This window comes from Nestor notabilis, unplaced genomic scaffold (assembly GCF_000696875.1).
Source record: "Nestor notabilis isolate BGI_N333 unplaced genomic scaffold, ASM69687v1 scaffold17751, whole genome shotgun sequence".
Classification (NCBI taxonomy): Eukaryota; Metazoa; Chordata; class Aves; order Psittaciformes; family Psittacidae; genus Nestor; species Nestor notabilis.
In genome coordinates, this window is record NW_009914414.1 from 35525 (window position 1) to 56786 (window position 21262).

The 21262-nt window shown below is 40.7% G+C and overlaps 1 protein-coding gene across 1 annotated transcript in view; it reads left to right on the plus strand.

Moving 5' to 3' along the window:
- Positions 1–19882, plus strand: part of CELF4 (CUGBP, Elav-like family member 4) — a 46960-nt gene extending 27078 nt beyond the window's left edge. Inside the window, exon 6 of the mRNA XM_010023654.1 lies at positions 19755–19882. Coding sequence (XP_010021956.1) covers positions 19755–19882 — 128 coding nt within the window. The remainder of the gene's footprint in view (positions 1–19754) is intronic.
- Positions 19883–21262: the final 1380 nt, after the last annotated feature.

A 21262-nucleotide genomic window follows, 5' to 3' on the forward strand; every position in this document is an offset into this window, starting at 1 on the left:
TCTCCTCTTAGCTCAAAGGCTTTCAGGCTACAGGGATTCACAAGGATAGCACTGACGGATCTTAGCTGAGATTTCTCTTAACAGTGAGTCTTACTGGGAGAAACTAACCAGCTTGCTTGACAAAGTAAACTCCAAAACTAATGGTGAGATATTCCAGCCTGAAAGTAGAAGGTGCTCTTTGGATGTGTTGATTTAACTGCATAGGCATGCAAAAGCAGGAATTAGAGATTGCTAATGGATCTCAGTCACCCTGTGTTAGCTTTAGACACACAAATATCCAAGTCCAGTCAGTTTCGGGTCCCAGGGTTCAAGACCCAGTTCCCTCTGGCTTTAGCTTACTTTCCAATAGTGCCTGCTGTGGGCAGGCTACAAACATGTTGACAATGCTGCCATGTGCACCACCTCCAGAAGGATGGAAATAGCAGAAGTACAGGTAGCATGTCACGCTGCTCTTCAAACCCTTGTACCCAGCTCACCCTCAACTTTAAAGCAATGTAAAAATGTAGAGTATATTACAGAAAATCAGGCCTTTGATTTGTTTTGCTAAGTCCATTGAAAATACCAATGATTCTAATTTTTTGTTCAGAAAGTCGATTATAAAAAGTAAAATTACCTTTTCCTAAAGGAAATACGGGACCTTATTAACTTTGAAAGTAAGAAAACTCTTTCCTTTTCTGCTTAAACATTTCCCCAATCTCAACATGTAAAAACATAGCATTTGCATTCTGTTTCACTTTTTTTTTAACCCAGCTAGAGCTCTCCAAATGGTAGCCTGGGGGGACAATTCTGTCTGGCCCCAGAAAGATATTCCACCATTATATGACCTTTTAAAATGTATCTGCTATGCAGATCCCAAGTAAATTGCCATAACAGAATCTAGCCCCAGGTTGTTGAGAAATTGTCAAGAAGTCCTGCTTTAGACAAACTTCAAAAATGCTATGGAGAAAAATGTCACCGTGGTTTTTTCCACGGGAACAGAAAGTATTTCATTTGCTAATCTTGTCTCACTGTTGAACTGCTGTAAGCAGCTGGTCCAAATGGAGTGAGTCAGTACAACAGCATCTCAAAAAAAGACTTTGGTTCTGAATTCTCCCCTGCATCTCCAGCTCAGAATTGTCTCCTTTGGCTACTACTGTCAGCCACAAGTCTTTGTCCTGGTTTCTGAAGTCCATACTCCTGCAGAGAACAACTAGCACCTGCATGTGCTGAAGAAACCAGGCTATGGTCATGAAGCTTTTGACTTTCCCAATTCAGAGGCTGCTGCCTCCTGGCTCATAAGGAGCAGCAAGGAATGCAAGCTACAGCAAACACCAATCTCATGTATAAAATATGAAAGTGCTCAAAATATGTCTATTGTTTTCCACAGTAGGACAGCTTGCTGTAGTAAGACTGGCTCAGAAACAACCCTGACTTCTCACAGAAAAAATTCATTTAATTTGGGAGGCTTCTTTGCCTTCAACGTTCCTTCTGCTGGTTTGCCTTCAACTTTTCTTCTTTTAGGTCTAGCCTGGATGTGTGCACACATCCAGGCTAGACCTGAATCCTTCATTTTCTTTTACAATATTTAAACCTCTGGCTTTTATTTCCTTCCCTATCCTGACACACCTGTAACATGTCCAAGACCAGAGTGGTCTTCCCACTCACCAGCACCCTATCTCCATGGCCTGTGCTTCCATCACACCAACCATATCGGCATGTCCTTGCCTTTCTCCTCAGGCACTGCCTTGTCCACCCTCTCATATTCAGACTCAATAATTTCACCTTCACAGCTATTCACTGTTCTGCCTTTCTCTCTCCTCTCTCACAAGGCCTTTACCCAATGACCAGCTGATACCTGTAACCTCTATCCCAGCTGAAACCAGGGCAAGCCAGCATGTTTCTCCCACTGGAAGATGCTGTCCATTCCAGTGAAATGGCAGGGCCGCAGCAAGGAATCACTGTCTCACTCAGGGAAAAATCACACATAAACACTCCTTGAAGACTGTGACTCTCATTCTCACAGGAGACTGGTTTAGGAAGTCTTGCACGCAGGCTTAGTGTTCCACAACCTGAACACCAACTTCTGCAGGACTCTGGAGCTTGTCTCTGTGCAAGGCAGAGACTGCACTGGGTCTCTCATTTTCCCACTGCATGTGTGTAAGTTCTTCTGTGTGTAGGTATGCTAAATATCAGAGGATGTGAAATATAAGTATGTGCTGGTCTCAATGGTTCTGATGATAATTCCCTTCCCAGCTGTGCAAATAATTTAAATGTGACCCATTTGTGTACAGGGCAAAAAAACCCAAACAAAAAGGAACACAAAATTCCAGTAAAATGACACTGTTAAGGCTGCTAAAGCAAGTAGTCAATGTGACAGGAATGATCTTCACACCGCCCAATCATGGCTAACTCTACCTGTGTTAGGGTGATGCTACAATACAGTCCTAATTTCAGGAGCACTCCCTGTTATCACACAAGACACGTTTTAAAAAGATATTTGAAGACATTAAGCTAGTGAAATACAGAGACAGATTTGTTCTAGGAAAATGTTTTAACAGAGAAGAGAGAGAAAAGCATAGGTGTGGGCAATATTAATTAGGAAGACATGACAGAAATTAGAAAAACAAGGATGTGGATGGAGCAGCAGAGGCCAAATAGTTACCCCAAGGTGTCAGATAGTGTGTAGATAAATTAAAGTTAGTGGAATTGCTTTACTAGTGCACTTGGAAATTCATTCCTCCAGTCACCCCTTTCTGAGAGCAGTGAGCACATGGGTCTGCTGGCTCCTTGCACGCCATGGAGCAGCAGACACTGTCAGGACAGTTCTGCTCCATGCCCCTACTTTATCCCCACATGAGTCTCCTTGGCATGTGCCTGTTCCTAATACCCACTGGTGTGGCAGCTTCAGCTTGTCCCCATGGGGAGGCTGTGAAGAACCTCTCTTATGCCCACAGAGACACCACCACAGAGCTGGTTTCCCTCTACTCAGCTCAACATGGTCTGACAGCCCAGGTGTGAGCAACCACAACTGTTGTATGTTCTCCTTTTCTATGCATTCCAGATGGACTTTCACACTGCAGAAGGATGACCAACCCTTTTTTAAATGTCCCACATTAAAAGTAACACAGAGTATTCTAGCTTTGACTACACACTGTGGGGGTTTCTTAGGACAATATATTGATGAGGCCTAAAGGAAATATATTGTTTGGCTTTTGGTAGAACATGAACACTGGGTTTCACTCCAGATGCCTGTATGGAGTCCACTTGAAAGTTGATAGTTGGCCACCTCATTTGGAAAAACATCTAGTCTTCTCTGAAGATGCCAAAAGAAAGAAAATAGCAACAATTGATGAGAGTCATAGTAGTTAATTACTTTAACATAGCAGTTAATTAACATTAGTCATTAAATATTTCCATTCCCCACCAAAATTCTTCTGGCTCCTAGCTTATGAAAAGAAACAGCAGAGCCCAAGGAGAGAGATTAAAGGTGAGAAATGCAGTGAGGAACGAGGACTGGACACAGGAGGGCTTGAAGCTCAGGACAATGGCTGAGGCATGGGTAGAGCTTGTATCGTGTTAAAAACATACTGACAGTTCAAGACTGCAGTGTGGTAGCTGAAAGGTGGAGTGGGACATGCAAGGCAGCAGGCAGGTCATGATGAACTACAGAGTTTCAGCCTGGAAGCTGAAACAGAATGAAGAAAGAAACGTCAGGGGACTAGGACACCAGCAAAGCTAGGCAGGACCTGGGAATGGGGACATTGCAGATGAGGTCTAAAGTGCATTGGCAGCACTCCATAAGACACAGGAGTGGAACAACAGACCCTGAGGTACATCAGAAAAATATTGTTCAGCACCTGCTCACAATGTGTCTCCAACATGCCCTGCCAAAGCTGGCAGTTTCTCGTTTAATAATAAAACCACAAACTCTCCTTAAGTTCATCCAGGGAAATGAGCTGGTCCAGGAGTAAGGTGGTATAAAGGTAAGAAATACCCGCCTCGTGTAAACTACCATGGATCAACCTAGCCGTTGGGTTCCCCTTCTTGCAGCAGGATGATGACTCCATTGTACAGGGCTTTAGGATCCATGGATAAGGAGAGTTATTTATCAGCTCAAAGGTTTTTAGGGTTTCTTTTCTGATTCTTCTTTTGTAAAATAGGAAGATTCACACCAAATAGAGGAATTAAGAGAAAGCGCATGGGAGAGAGTTGGATGGTGGCTGCTACCAGTACTATGATCAAATTGGATTTTTTCTTCTTCTTACTCTCAATCTGATTTCAAATTTCCTAAGAAAAGTCACTACCTAGGCATTTCTCCCTTTAGCCCATCGAATTGGACTATATTCTTTACTTTGCTTGATCTGGTGGCAATGCATTTAGTTCCAGGTGCCTGAACAATGTCAGATTGTCATCCCCTAATAGCTACAGGCTATGGACCAAAACTCAGGTTGTAATGGAAGAAGCCACTAATTTGAGTGCATGAGTTGAGACAATATGGGAAAAATTTTCCGGGTGCATTAGGTATGCCTGCCCCCTGGGATGTTTCAGTTCAGATCAGAACTAGTTTGTTGTCTTCCTCTCCACTTGGAAGGACCTGACACAGACAGACAGCCAAGGAGAGATTAATGAGGTGTCCAGCTTACTTGGAAAGTAAGGCAAGGGGAAGAGGACACCATTAGAGGGGTGCTTAATGTGCCCATAGGAAAGGGGAAGGAGGCACTATAGTTTATTATTTGCTACACTCCACATTCCAAAGCAGCCAGGCTCTGAGACTTCAGCTCTGCAGAGTAAGGATAGGACTCTTCTCCAGCTGATAAGGGAAGAGTTGTGTGAGTAAGAAAGGGAAGGAGCTGTTCATCAAACTCACTGCACAGCACAGCCAGCCATTGCAGTTGGTTGGGGGAGGTTTTAGAGGAAGGAGGAGGAGAGGGAGAAGTATTAGGGCTGTGAGCCACTATTCATTTACAAACTGTAATTAATTTGATGTTTAGATTAATTTCTGATGCACTCTCAAAGGTGCACTGAAAGCATTTTTCCTTTATTATAATGTTGACTGCTTATTGGGGAGATAAATCTAACTGTCAGTTATGCACTGACTTACCAAAACTTCCAGAACAAGCAAGCATGTATGCATAAGGAACAGCTGTTTGCATCTCTCTCATTAAAGGGACAGCGCTGTCTTTTCCCAATAACTCACGGTAAAGAAAATCTATACATTGTACACAGGGACTTTTGCTTTCTTTTGTAGCTTAACAATTTATTAGACAAGAATATGTTATCAGAATCTGTCTTCTATTTATCTGTCTGTCCATGTGTCTATCACTGTTCTATCCATCTCTCCACACAAGTGATAGACAGAGTCCATCCAGAATATTTTCAGGTTATGGATATGTTTGTACGTACCTACTCACATGCACGCTTACACAATCATTTTAAATGTTTTTACTTATGGGGTGATTAGATGGAGAAACTCATTACTGTAGGGTCTTTGTGGCCACTCATTTAAGAACCTTCAAAAGAAGAATGGCCATTTATGTGACTAATAGAAATGACTGATGTTAAGAGTTAACGCCAGAAAAAAGAGAGGGGTAAAAAATAAAATTAAATTAAAAGACTTTTTAAAGAGATTAAAAACTTAATGCTCTGGCTTCAAATCAGTCCATCAGCACTGGGACCTGGTAAAAGAGCCTGGCTGGTCCCTTGTGTGTCTGCACAGTGTGCTATCAGCTGCTATCCTCTAAAAACCGTTTGACATTAGGTAGAGTAGGTGAACCCAAGTCATATACAGCGGGTCCTATATGTGTTCCAAGGCTATGATTGTTTCAAACACAAACACACACGTGTGTAAAAGTGACAGAGGAGGGTCTCTCGTGCTACTTTCATTCAGGCCAGAAGTTTCTGTTCAGAAGTCAGAAATTATGTCCCCTCCAATTGGCAGGCCCATTTCTGAACTCAAGGTGATTAAGCTGTAGAGAGCAGACTTACCACATGCTGTTCTTGTGAGACTGCAGACCCACTACAGCATTTTGGTTACCCATTACATCTGGTTTTATTTTCTTTGCCCCAAGATCTCTCTGAAGAAAGGTGAATTCAAGTTGTAGAATGGATCAGTCCATCCAACCATCCATCCCTCCACCCATATACCTATCTTCAGCTTCTTTGCATCTATCTATCCTGTCTCATTCACTGCACAGGACTGTTCTTCAGCATTTTGAAGTCTGTCAGCTAACTAGTAACTGAGAATCTGTTCAATAGATCCTCACAGCTCTGTGCTTGGCCTCAGGCCCTCCTTCCTGCACAATATTCAAACCCTGCTATGAATATGAATTTATTATTATTTCCTCATATGTTTTCTTAACGTCCTTCCCAGCAGAGCATTTGAGAGGTTCACAGAGTTAAGTAACAGCATTTTCACAGTGGTCATGGTGTCTTCATTTCACCAAGGGGGTGATGAGGCATAGAAAGATATTCAGAACTATTTAATAAACTTGAGTGACTAATCTGAGATGCCATGAGCCTGATCAGTCTGTTTGCTTGCTTTCTAAAAGTATTCAGCACAATGCAGGGCATGCCGTGCTTGTGTTTGCTCCAGATGCAGGTTCAGGCAGCAACTTTTCTGCCAGTGAAACCTGAGGTCATACACTGATTACCAAGAAAAGAGAAACACAAAGTAAAGCTTCATCTTCTCTGGCAAACTAAAGAGGCCTTACACATCTGCTCAAACACTGTGCCATAACTGCCCATATCCTTTTAACATTTGTGTGCCATTGGCTCTATTTGGGTCATGGCAATTAACTCATGGCTGGACATTTCTTGGGCATGGCTCAGCAGTGGCAAGAAACAAGGACTGTCCTTAGACAGCAGTACAGATAAGGTCTCTTTCAAGGGATAAAAGAGTTTAGTCATATAGATTCAAGCCATGATGTACAATTTGCACTCAGAGCCTGCACTATTTTATTTACTAGTATAAAAAAGCCTAGAATATTTTATTAAAGGAATTTTGTGACATATGATATACCCAGCAAAATCATGATTGTCATGGTAGAAATAGGGATCAATTCCAGTTCTTCAAGGCAGCATTTGGTTATGCAACTACAAACCATCCTTTCCTTGCCTTATTTACTGTCTACATTCCAACACATGGAATAACGAGTCTGATACATTGCCATTTTCCTCACCCTGTTATGTTATTCATTCTCTACAGTAATTAAAACAAGGATGCCGTGAAGAAGAAAAATACAGAAATGAGTAGTTAGAAGCAGTGCCTTAATGCATATACAAAACAATACAGAATTAAAATTTTATAGGTAACATAATTTCTTGCATTTCTAACTCTAGTGCTTCAATTTGCAACCTTAGCATTGTTTTAATATACTGGTGCATGTGATATCTTCCTTTTTCAAGTAAGCACACCAGCATAAAAAACAATCCCCAAATGAGATTAACATCTTCAGATAGAATATATTGGCATCTTCAAAGGTCGTAATTCGGATGGCAACTTGCAGATCCCCATAAAAATAGATTTCCTTTCTTAACCATATGTTTTCATCTATCTCAAATCCCCAACTAAATTCAGATCATCTCCACTCTCCCCACTCTTGACCTGTAATATGTCACATATGTATAGGTGTTTGCATTATGTACATCCTATATATACTTCTGCATTACAAGTATGTCTGCAAGTTACTAAAAAAAATGAAAGCAACTGAGCAAGTGGTTTGAATTTTGGCAACCTGCTTCAATGCTTGCTAGCCTTCAAGGTGGAAAAGCTTTTCCTTATGTCCAGTCTGGACCCCTCTGTTTTCAATTTGTGAATCATAGAATATCTTGAGCTGGAATCATCAAGTCCAACTCCTTGCTCCTCACAGTCCTACCTGAAACTAATCCATATGATGCTAATCCAGATGTTACTTGTAACAGGCTTGGTGCCATGAACACTTCCTTAGAGAGTTTGGTCCATGGACTGACCACCCTCTCAGTGAAGTGAAGAACCTTTTCCTTGTGTCCAACCTGAACTCCCTTGATGTGAAGAGACTATCTCAGTCTCCTTGCTCTCACAGTGCTCCAGACCTTGTCCATCCTGATGGTCCTGTGATGTGATGGCCCTCACTCCACTTTGTCACCATGTTTCCTATGCTGCGGAGAAGTGATATCCAAAACTAGATGTCCAGGTGTGACCTAATGAGTGCTGAGTAGAGACCAGTAGTCACTTCACTAATTGACTGGCTGTGCTTTTGTTAATAGAGTTCAGGGTGTTGTCGGTCTTCCTTGCAGGCCAGGTGCATCTCTAATGACATCCTCAGTGATGTAACCCATGGAAAACCTAGAGACAGTGGGACTATGACCATTTCACCAGCTGACCTCCAGTGCCTGAATATTCAGCCAGGCATGTTTATTGTTATAAAAGGCAAGAAGTGCATCTCACATACAAGAGCTGCTACTGTCTTCAGCTACTTCACAGGCAACAGACTTCCTCCCTTTCTGGCAGCATGACCTTCAAATCTGACTGTGTTCTGACCATTTAAAGGCGAAATTGTATGATTCTTCTAAAGGTAGATCTATAATGACCCTTTAAAATCCTTGTCTAGAAGGATATTCAGAAATTCTAAAGTATTTACCTTTGTTATTGTGGATCTCCTGACATGGCTGAACAGGCTCCAGGAGGATTATTATGTTATTGGGCTTTTAAAAATGCTTACAAGAAAATAGTTTTTGCTACTTGATTTTAGGAATCAATGCAAGAGCCACTTTTGGGGGGGCAACTCATATTTTCACCCCATCCCTTCATATTAAGAACTCTGTCGCAGTCTTTCTCAGGTCTTCAGTTTTTCTTATGAAAGGCATTTTCATAAATGTTTTTTTTCCAGCAATATTTCTACTCTCCTCTATTTCAGTAACTAAATCAGAAGTTAAATTTCCCATCTCCCACCCACGGGTGGATCAAGAGTTCAGATGGGTCATTGGGCATGGGTCCAGAAATCAGAATTTGATCAAGATTTAGTCAATCTGCGATATGATTCAAGTCCCATAAACTAAATGTAACTCTTCTGAGGGACTGCAGAAGTTCATGGAAATCTCCAGGATTCAAAATACTCTTTTGAAGGATTCAGGATATGCTTTTGACTGCTCCGCTGGCAGAGCCACAGGAATTTATCAACACCCACACTGTAATATGAAGGTGTTTCATTCCCATTGATGTTGATAACAGAAGAACCTAGCTAATCATTTCCCTGTCTATTGTGGGTAGTTGAAAACATTCATGCTGAAAGGACCACAGATGTAACAGCTGGTTAGATTTGGAACAGTATGCTACCTTCCAGCTCAAAATGTATTTGTCTAACCCTTTCCTTTCTCCTTTTTGGTACGCAGCATAGTTCAGTGTCAGTTCACAATCTCCTGGAATAAATAGGAAATTTTATCTTTCATTTTCTTTTCTAATGACTCACCACGTATAGGAAGTTCTTTTCACATTTAGTTTTGTTAGCTGGTTTTCATACAGTGGCTTTTATAGAAAGATAGGTATTGGTTTGAAAAACATGGCCAAAAACTATTCATCACTATTTCTGGCTTCTGAACAGAAACTTCCAGACCATCCCACAAGAGAAGCTTCAAGTCTTTCAATATGTATTGGGTTGCCTCAACCTACCCATAATGAGGTATCAGTTGTGCCACAACATAAAGGGGAGAAGTGGTTAGTCATCCATCTAAGCAATGAGCATCTGGAGCAAAGTGGGGAGATTCTGTACTTTGCCACACCAAAAATAGATCTATTTCAGAGATTTTCCAAGACATGAAAGAACTGACAAAAAGTAGTTACTAGTCACCAGTACAAGTCACAGTGCATCTTCATTATTAGTTTCCTTGATGGGTTTTGTGGATGGTTTGTTTGTTTATTCCTTGATTAGTCCAGGAAAGAATTTACTTTCCCACTATAAAATATTACCAAAAAGAAGGTCACCTTTTATGATGCTTGTCTCTTATAGACCAAGAAGGACAACCAGACATTTCTGTAGCTGAAGTGTTCATACATGGCTTCTTTCAAGAAGCACAAATTGAGTGTTGTCCAAGAGGGAACCTGGGATCAGATATATTAAGATAAGAAATAGGTTGTGACATGGCTGGTGGGAGCTTCAGTAGTTATTTTCATCTTATTTATATTACACAGCTCAACAAAAACAACATATGAATTGTCTTCATCTTGATTTAGCAGCATTTTCAGTGCATCCTTTACAGAGCACTTACTTAAATCCCACTCCTAACTTGTTTAAAAAACATACTAAGTTCATTCTTTGCTTCTGGTTTTACACTGGCAAAGAGATGGACTTGTCTCATCGAAAGTTCATCTGCTTTTTCCAACCATGTACTTTCCCCATAAACCTTATATTGACCCATGATGATATCAAATATTTACAAGGAAGGTTCAGAATGCAAGTTAAGAAGAGTTCCTTCCATTTCTGAAAGCAGGTAGGAAATTGCTTCAGTTCTAATCATAATTCAAGGAAGACCAAATACCGTTCATTTATCTATAAGTAATTCCTCACTGGCTAGTTTGTTCCTTGTAAGGAAGACCATCACCATCATGTAGGTTGGAACATTATACTTTCTTTAGAACAACCACTATGCTTCTTGTCCACCGCACACATGTATGTATGTTGGTCCAATGTTTGATTCATGGGGTCTCCAAAGAATGGCTGAAGCCTGAGATCCTTCACCTATTAGACTTATTTATTGAACGACTTCAACTCCTATTTAGCAGAACAGGCAGAGCCATGGCCCACAGAGTCAGACAAATAGTTGCTCATCCTTTAAACAAGCCCTGTTTAAAGGAAAATATGAAGTTTCAGTGTTAGCTCAATTCTCAGGATGAGAAACCTGTTGTGATTTTCTATATCAGACTGTTACTGGTTCTATATCTTTTTAGAAAAAGCTGTTATTGATCAGGTGTCCTGGTTCCAGATGTACATATGAATCAAAACCTTAGGTCTGACCATACAGTAATTTAAACTGTAAAAATTCTAGTCTAATCTTGACTCTGTCTTGTACTTTCAATGTAAGTCATGACAGTAATTTCTGTATGAAAACAAACAAACAAGCAAACAAAAAACCCCCACCAAAACCAAAACGAAAAAAAACCTATAACCAATCAGATTGTAAAAGACAACGCTCATAGGAAGAAAAGTCCTTCTTGGCTTGAATCACCATATTCAGGGTCAGCATCTACAGCCTTCAACCTTCTCCAGAGAAGATACTGCTTCTCTGAAGCTCTATCTGGAAAACTTCAGGCTGTCAGTGCACAGTAACAGGCACCACTTCTCTGCACACTCTAGCTCACCCTGCCTTAACCTATAGAAGTAGTTTGATGCATGGGAAGATGGGAAGGTGACATAAGGAAGATGCTTGAGTATATCAAGCTACCTTCTGCACTGGGTGTTCTGACCTTTAGAGAAAGTTAATCATGCCATCTACTTTCACTCTTCATTTAATCTCTCCTTCCCATCTGTTCAGTTTGTCTCAGTTGGAAGCAAGATGAAGAACGAGTACCAGTCAGCTGTCTCAGTGGTCTGCAGCCCACACTTTGGGACCATTTATTATAAGGCATTAACATCAATTGTCACCTCTATCATGACTGTTACTGGAGTCCATGCCAGATTAGTAGGCAAGAATTGATTTTCCAAATATCTGAAATGTGAAATGAACAATAGACAGACAGATTTGCAGGATCAGAAGGGACCGTTCTGATCCTTTGGACTGAACTCTAAAATAACATATGCCAGATACCTCTGCTCATGTGACAGGTTCAAACCTTCTGCTTGAATCATACCATCCCTTTTGGAAAATCTCTTAATCAAGATTTCATTTGATAGGTGCTCCACCCCTACTGCTAAACAAGATGTTCCAAAATAGTTAATTACCTTCACTATTTAAAAAATGCAGACTCAGTGTCTTATTTCCATTTTAAATTTGTCAAACGTCTGCTTCCATATAGAAGAAATCATCAAGCTCTTTCTTCTTTTCTATATTAAAAAAAAATAACATGTTCTATTAGAAATTATTTATCATCTATGGACTATGGTCAGAAGATTGTTTAAACTTCTCGTCGATAAACTCATTTCTTTTTCAGATCTAGAATTATCGTTATAGCTCTGAATAATTCTTAAAACCACCAGAACTAAGTGCAGAATTCCACTAAGGATTTTTCCTGAGCCATACTCAGAGGTAACATCACCTTCCTACTTACAGAGAATATTCCCCACAGACTGCCTTCATCCCAAGGCTGTGCTGAGTATTTCAGCATAATCCCAAGAGCTCATATTTGGCTGTTATTATGACACCCATGTTCTTCTTAGAAACACAGTTCTCTAGTGAAGCTCTCCCCTTCTTACAAGTGGCCCACTTCATTTCTCCTGTGCATATTTTATTTTGCATTTGGTTGGATTAAAATGAACACTGAGTCCATCCTCCACAGTGACCCAGGTCTACATGACTTATTACTGTCATAATTTACTTCTTCACCATTTTTCTATGATTGGCAAATTTTACCTGTAATTACTTTATCCTGATTAATGCTAGAGAAACTGAATAGCACAGAGCTTTCAGCATGCTCCTGGAGGAGCCTACTAGAAATTCCTCAATATTGTAAGTCACAATTTTCTTTTTTTTTGTGATCTATTATCAAATTTTTAAGAAGTTTGATGTGGGCTGCTTTCATTTTCTATGAAGAATGGTTGAAATACTTCAGAAAATTTTAAGTATACTGTAAGAATACCTACTATATTAACCAAACTTGTAATTTCATGCAATCAGTTTCATTTTATAGATGTTATTTTCCATGAAACCACAGTGACTGGATTACTCGTACACCTTTTAATTCTTTGCCATATTATCTCATATCAAAATTTTCATAGTCTTACTTAGGCTTATGAAAGATTAAATAAGTTTACCAGGTCAACTAGTTTACATCCTTAAAAATTAATAATAGATTTTTTTTTCTGTAACACTTTGAAGGTTTTCTAATATTCCATAAATTTCTAAAATGAACATTAATGGTTCAGCAAATTTCTAAGCCAATTCTTTGAATAGTCTAAAGTTCCAGTTATCTCATCCTACAGATGTAAAATGTTTAATAATAGTTGTTTAACACAGTTACCAGTTACTGACTGTTCATACATTAAAAAAATGGGTGGATGGATGGACAGATGGATGGATGGATTTTGCCTGGACACGATTAAACATCAGTGGGAAGTTAAATATTCCAAAAAGTCATACAACCCTATTAGACACTGGAAAACAGCTGAAGTGTTATGCCCTAGATCTGCAGACATACTACTTTATTGAGTATTCCAGTACCCATAAATCACCTTACAATACAATACCTTCCAATGCACACATACATTATAGAGCTACTTACATACAGATTGTATCCTGAAATTCTTTACAGCACTAAAAAATTGCAAGACAGCAGCTAGTACATCATGTAAAGAACACAGCAAGGTAAAGACCTTGCAAGGCAATTAAAGCAAAACTTCCATTCTTTGATATAACTAAAAAAAACCCCAAACTATGGAGTAAAAGAAACAAGCCATCTTAGGAATGAAATGGACTGAAGTAGCAGGGCATGAGGAGTAGGTGGCCAGGTCCTGATGGGGAAACAAGGATGGGAGCAAAGAAGACTCATGTGATTTGAACACCTTATCATTGTCCTCTCAGCAGAAAATGCCTCCCTTATGTTCCTAGATCTCACCCTTCACTAGTTAGCAACAAAAGCAAGGAAGCCATGCACTAACGGGACAGTTATATTAGTAACTTATTATATTAATAACAAACTCCTTAATTAATAACTCAAATGTTTTAGGGAAAGAGTTATAACCAGTTTCCAGTCCTCTCAGCAGCTTTCTCCATCTTAGTACTCTGGCCAAGGTCCCCTCTTATGTCCTGAGTAGCAGCATTTCAAATGCAAGGGAAACAAGAGGCATGGACTTCTCCTGTGCTAATATCCAGCCCTTGTGCATGACATTTCTTCTCTTTCACCACATGGGAATTTGCCTTCCACAGGCTGACAAGAAGATCCTTGCTTTTCTGTTATTCTCATTTCCCTCAAGTGAAATGAACGTGGGTTGAATGACAAGAGGGAAAAATTCAGAAGAATGAGACCTTCTCCTTAGCTAGTGACTTTGATAACTGGAGGAACAAGAAGTGCCAAGAAAGATCCCTCATGGCAGCCATGCAAATACATTGACAGAACAAAAAAAATATATCTCTGGCCTAAAAAAAAATTAGTAGGCATTGATGTCTATTTGTTTCTGTTGCAACCTCTTGCAAAGTGCTTCTCTGAGGTGGTAGTGTTATGCAGCAAGTATCTGGAACATGAATCAAGTAACTCTTCTTAGTTTTAAGACAAGCTAAAAGTTTCTTTGAGGTTGCTCTTTTCCTTTCCATTGCCTGAGATCAGCCTAGCTACATGAGTGGATCTGCTGTAGGACCATCTGCCCCCCAGTTCAGGACTCTGGATCAAAAGCTTGTGTCTGGACCTGTCATCCACTGTGGTCTTGACTTCTGATTTAGGGAATTCTCAATGTAGTTACCAAGCACTGGGCTCCATCCAGAGGAAAGCTGGATGAAGAGAACATGTTGCCTCTCTGCTGAAGAGAGGCAACACGTTATTCCAACCTGGTAGCAGACCATCAAAAAGGCTGTTTTGCACATTAACCGCTAATTCTCCTTGCTGCATGCAAAGAGAAACAGCAAACTCAGAAAGACCAATTAGGGATCCATGGGAACTTAACGATGTACTCATTCAGGACTGCACTTAGTGCACAGACTAATTCATGTCCATGCAGAGACACTACTTACTGTGAATGGAAAGTTTACAGTTGCAAAATAGTCTTCGAATTCACTCTGAGATAGATTGTTAATTCCCTCCTTTATCATCTCAGCTGACTAAAAACAGAAAAACAGCCCTTGAGTAATATCAGTTACTTAGTTACAGTTTACTTTGATTCTATAAAGCCATTGTTGATCATGTTGGTGTCATAAGAAGGGCCTGCAGCTCCCTCAGTATGCCCCATGACCAAGACTTCCTGTGGGAGAAATGGGGAGAAAGCACCCTCCAAGATGCTACCCCAGTTTCTGCTCACTAATCATTTACACATCATGCAGGAAAAGAACAGAGCAGAAGTCATGGACTCCAACATCAGTATCCTCCTGGAAGGTGCTGTGCAGAATCAGGAAGATTAGAGACCCAGAACTGCAGTCCTAGCAGATTTCTTCATTCTTTGCTGCTCTGATAAATCATTTATTAGAACAGCCTTTTTACATAATCCCAGGGTGGAGAGAAAAAAAACCCAACATCCCCCCCATAAAATAGATTTATCACAATATCCTGTCCTCCTACCAACCATCTTCAGACCAGAACATATATTTCTCTGATTATTAATTAACTGATGCACAGGAACAGCTTCAAGCTTTTTAACCTCTCCCTTTCTCTTTTGTCCTTCAAGAGGTAGATGACAATGCAGGGGCAGTGTTCAAAACACAGATAACTTCTTGAGTAACAGTAATACTATCAAAATGCATTGAGCCCTATACTCATGGACTCAAACCTTAAAGCCGTTCAGAAAGCAACTATTGAAGCTATTTTCACACTGTATACATTCTGATCCTTGCCATACATGTTTAAGCTGGCATAGCACCATTAACATGGCTGACTTTGACATGGAGAAACAAAAATGGATAACTGCCAATAGTGCACATCACAACGACAAAGACATATAATACACCAGTAGATATTTGACCTGAAAAGAGAAAGGAATATGAAATAGTCAGCACGGCTTGTCTGTCTGTCTATCTGCCTATCCTTATCACTGTGACATCCCAAGTCTCAGATCAAGGCATAACTTCTCTTCTTTTTGGAGTCCATACAAATACCTAAAACAATATGAAATACAGCTCCACATAAATAGCAAAAAGATGGAGAGCCAAATGCACCAACATCATCTGAGCATGTCAAGCTCCCTGAAACTTAAATGGTATAATGAAGCTACAGGAATTAGCTGCTCTGTCCCTAGGATGTGCTCACAAAAAAGATGCACAACTATTGACGTTTGTCCTTGCACCCCAGCCCCCCAAACTTCAGCATCTAGCTAGTGGAGATTTTATATTATAGCAGTGGATATCAGGACAACTAAGGAGAAAAAAGCCTAAAAAATCCAAATCTGGCCCTAATCCATAGGTAACTAATACCAATAACATCAGAGTACAACTCCCGGCTTCATTATCTGGTCCAAATGAAATATAGTGAGCGAATGCACTTCTGATCTCTCTTATTAGTCCCATTTGTTAAAATGCTGTATTATTTACAGCTTTGCAGTGTGAGGAAATGGCCTTAGAATTCCATCTTGAAAGCAAAGTGATAATAAAAACTAGTTTAGCTTTGCGAGCTTATATAAAGGCAAGGTTCTTGCAAAGGTACAATTGTACCAGCATCCCAGCACTAGGGCTCATCACCCAACTAAATATCCAGTCTTGTCAAAAGTGGATTTCCATCATACTTGGCAGCATTTCTGGTAGGATTTTCTTTCATTAGGAGTTTGATTCAGTAATTAACAAAATTTTGAGGAGTGACTCACCTGGGCATTATTCAATTAACTATATACTACTACCTTGAGACGCCAGTCCCAACTACAGAACCATGTAAATCCCACGATAGTTTTAAGCTAGTTGCCAGCCTTCATTGCAGTCAGCACTGGTCCTTGCTACACAGCCAGTGGAACTTTGTTCATTTAGACACATCTAGGAGTGTTCTGAAAAAAGAAAGAAATCATAGAACCATAGAATCAAGTAGGTTGGAAAAGACCTTGAAGATCATCACATCTAACCACTACTCCAGCACTGCCACTGACTTCTTCCTTGTACATGTCCAAAAGGTGAGCTTGTATGAAAAGTCTGGATTCACTTTGTCTTTTAAAATGTGTATATAACATTTATTAGAATATTTCAGAAAGGGTGTGCCATAAAACCTAGAGCAGCTGCTCAGCTACTTTATATTCTGTACTTCGCTGACTATATTGGCTAGACTTACACTCACTATTTGGGGATCCCAAGGTGACTTGCTCTCAGATGGAAGCACATGTAGACACACTCTAGTTGTGCACATTTAGTCAGTAGGAGGTACCTTGCAACAGGACCTGTAGAAATAGAAGTGTAGAAATCAAAGTTCCCAGGCAAGCAAGGTTCCCTATAGACATGATATAAGCAATTATCCAGCTGCAGCCAGCTTGGCTTTGATATTTGATAGCCATGTATGTATTAGTAAAGTAAACATACCTGGCACTTTCCCCTAGCTTTGGGGCCAGCTGGCACAGGGTGGCCCACACCCGAACTATTAAATTCTCATACTTTCCAGAATATCATGTCCACATCCAAGCCAGCTACTGAAAGCAGCCTCTGTTCTTTGTTAATGGTTAGACTTAGTCCAGGAATTGTATGAAGTTAGGCACACGCCAAAACTATGCCAAGGACCTTTCTAAAAATTCAGTGGTACAGATGATTAGGTTCCAGTTTCTCTGAACTTCCCTGGCAGAGCTTTAGTTTACTGTTATAGATGTGGCTGATAGGTCTTGGAAAGGAGTATTAATAATCCAGAGGTGATTTTAAAAAGAACTGGTTTTCACTACATCCTATATTGAAAGATGTGGTATAGGTAGACAGCAAATTTCAAGTTGAAGCTGAAGTAAAACATTTACAAGCAAGCTTTGAGCAGTATTGAAAGACTGAATCAACTCAAGTGAAATCAGGAGGTGTTTAGTTTATTCCTTTGCTGAAATCAAGTCATAGGATGTTTTTGACTAACAGATTATTCAGCAGTCAATTGTACACTGGGAACATTACCAGGTGCTTACTGGATAATAAGTGATTGCAAAAGCAGATCCATTGCCATTGAATAATACTACAGCTCATTACTCACAACAACTCTCCAGTTTTCTGTCTGGAGATTGATGGGTGCTTGCGAGGCTTGAGCAACTCTTTTGCTCAGGTCTTCAAGCTGCAGTGTTGGTACCTCCTCATCCAGGTGGTTGGCAGGAAAGTCGCATGGACAGCCAATTACTTGGAGCCTTGGCTTCAAGAGGAGAGGACAAAGAGGAATGCCTGTTTATTCCATGGCCTCCTTTTTAAAGCCACATTTGCCATACTCAGTAAACCTTTTTGTCTCACTTTGAGGCTGGGACCATAAGTTTTATGATTTCTCATAAACTTATGCTATTAGCCAGAGGCAGAGCACAGCTTTAATGCAAGAGTGAGAGGTGTGTATGCATGTCGTTTGCAAATGGAAGCTACCCTGTGTCATCTGTGAGACTAGGAGGAACTAGACCATGAAGAAGGTGCTGGAGGAGGTGCTGCTGAATGCATTCACAGTACAGCCCAAGGCTGTAAGCCATGCCCGGTGCTGTTGTCTGGAGCAGGTGTATACCTGGCAGCAAATGCTCAGCATTAGCTTTTTGAAGGGCTCTCAAACTGTCTTTTCATTTCAGCCTATCTGTTGAGACACAGTGGGTTCCTAGGGTTGATTTGTGCTGCCAGAGCTTTGCAGGGGTGGGAAAACAGATGGCTTTGTCTGGAGTGCAGGCTGGTCTAGGCTAGTCTTACCAGGGTTTGTGCTCAAAAATACTGTTGAACACAGGGACATGTCTGGCAAGGTAGAAGAGGCAATTCTTACAATGTGATGCCCCCCTGCCTCACTAATATCTCAGACCCATGGTCACTCCAGCTGAAGTTGTATACAGTCTGGCCAAATGAGGCCTTTTTGTGGAGCTAACATAGGGGGGAAAAAACATAACACCCCCCTCCCCCAAACAAACAAAAAAGGAACAAACCAAACACCCTTCCCAAAGCTGCATGCGTTGGATGCATTGCAACCTGCATGGTTCTGACCTTTCTTGGCTTTTCTGATCCCCAGAGAGCAAGTCTTCCATTGAGACGAAGAATTTCATTTCAGGTGGCCTGTAGGTACAATATTCAGTCACTATATGTGTTTCTACTGCTGGGTACACTCCATGGCTGATTGGATGATTTGCTGTCAGGGTATGAAAGTACTTATGGAAACCATGTTAGGAAAACAGCAGTGTTCATCTTTCTCAACTGCAGAGTCAACATAAAGTCTGAAGAAATTGCCAGTTAATAAACCTCCTCATAGTGCTTAAGTGGCCAACAATCAAACTATTCATGCCAATGAACACCATAATGGAGAACTTATTAAATTCACATTTTACTTATATTGCCATAATAAAGACATAGCAGTAGGTGTGTCAGATTCCCTTCATCGTTAGTATTGGGAGGCAAAGGAAAGGTTATGCTGGTGAGTGAAGGAGGGCATAGAGATTTACCCCAGTCATGATGGAGGGAAAAGAGCAAGACAGAGCTCCTTGAGACCATGCATCATGTCTGCTGACACCCCAGCTCAAAGGTGACCCAAATCTTGTGTGTTCTGGTACTGTGGCACCAATATTTGGATCCTTGTGTTTCACGTAGTCTTGTGTCCAAGCTGGCACTCAGACCAGCACTACATCCTGGGACACTGATCTGTAACAACCCCTCCTATCCTTTGTTCCCCATTGGCAACCATCCTCTCCTCACTCTCCTGCCCACCCTCCTCCCTGCTTTATCCCTCCCTCCCACCACCCTCACCCCTTCCCCATGTTCATTCTCAGTGGTCGTTGCATGTACTTGCCTTGGCTCCCTTCAGATCATTAAGCCCCCTGCCTTGCCTCATGTTTTAACAGGTTTTGTGAGTTTTGACAATCCTGCCAGTGCCCAAGCTGCTATCCAGGCTATGAACGGCTTCCAAATTGGCATGAAGAGGCTGAAGGTGCAGCTGAAGAGGCCAAAGGATGCTAACCGTCCCTACTGAGGTGTTGAGGGAACCACTGGATACAAAGCACTAGCACAGGTAACTGCATGGGGAAGAGGTGTCAGCTATGGTTGTAGCCTCTCTTTGTGTTATAAACCCTCAGAAAAGATTCAATTCTGTGACTCTCTAGCTTCTGCCTTTTCCACTTAGGCCTCTGGCTAGAGCCACACTCCACAAATACGCATGCACACATAAACCAGGAACCATTTATGCGTGCGTCTCATTAGAAAAAGAGGTGGAAGGATGCTTAACAAGAGATGAGCCAAGCTCCCCACCCCAGGGGCATCCTGCATCTCTAGAAAGTCTTCCTGGTCACTAGAGGAGAGCCAGCAGCTGTCTTGATTCCCCTCGCTCAGCCAAAGACAATATTTCTGGTGTCTGAAAAAAATCTGCAATTAAGAGATGGGACTGAGCTGCAGTTTAATCCCAGGTGACTGGTCTGGGACAGTGTCTGTCTCAATAGCTCTGTGTTGCAAACGTTTCAAAGCATTCCTCATTCCTCATGCAGTATAGTCTGTATCCAATTTCATCCCAGCATAATAACTTTATGTAAATATGTCTCCCTGACAACTAAATAACCCCTAATTTCTTTCTTCTCAAGACCAAGAAATTAATAGAAAGATCCATGTTCACTTCTTCCTCAGTTAGTGTTAACTTCTGTGTGTAGATAAAACCCAAGCAAAGCCAAGAAAGCTTTGCTTGAGTGAGGACCTAGACAAATCTGAACAAGGGTCTTATAGTTAGACTCATATACTTTCTGTTGTTGGAAAAGGAGCCAGCTTGATGCTCCAAGCGAACTTCTAATACTTTTAACAGTGTCAAAAATATCAGAAGCAGCAGCTTGTTGTGTTGAAATTGCAATAATAAAAATAGAGGTGTTTCCAAAAGTGGAAATATTTTCCATTACTGGCTGGATTTTCCATTAGATAATTATTTGAGAAATAGAAATACAAAACTGCATGTTTTTGTCACAGAGAGTCTCCCTGTTGTTAAAACTGTTCTATACTGAAGATTTCCCAATAAAACCAGCACCCAGGGTGACCCTAAACTCCAACAAGCAGTTTTCACTCCCAAATTAGTGACAGGGAGATAGGTTAGGTGACCTTCCTAGGCCATTAGAGCTGTAATGTCAAAGATTCAGTGATTTTGATTCAGAATATTTTTGACCCTTCTGAGATGCAGGCAGGAAATCCCTATCTTCAAACTTCCAAAAGAACTATGAAATGTTCTAATTTTTCACTGTTATCTCCAGTATCTTTCTAAAATGTACTCTTTCAGTCTTCAGAGCAGTACCCTTTCCACGGAGAATTAAAGAGTGGGATCAAAATGTCTTTGAAAAAGTGCTGCCCTGAAAGAAACATGAAACAGATTAAAAAACCT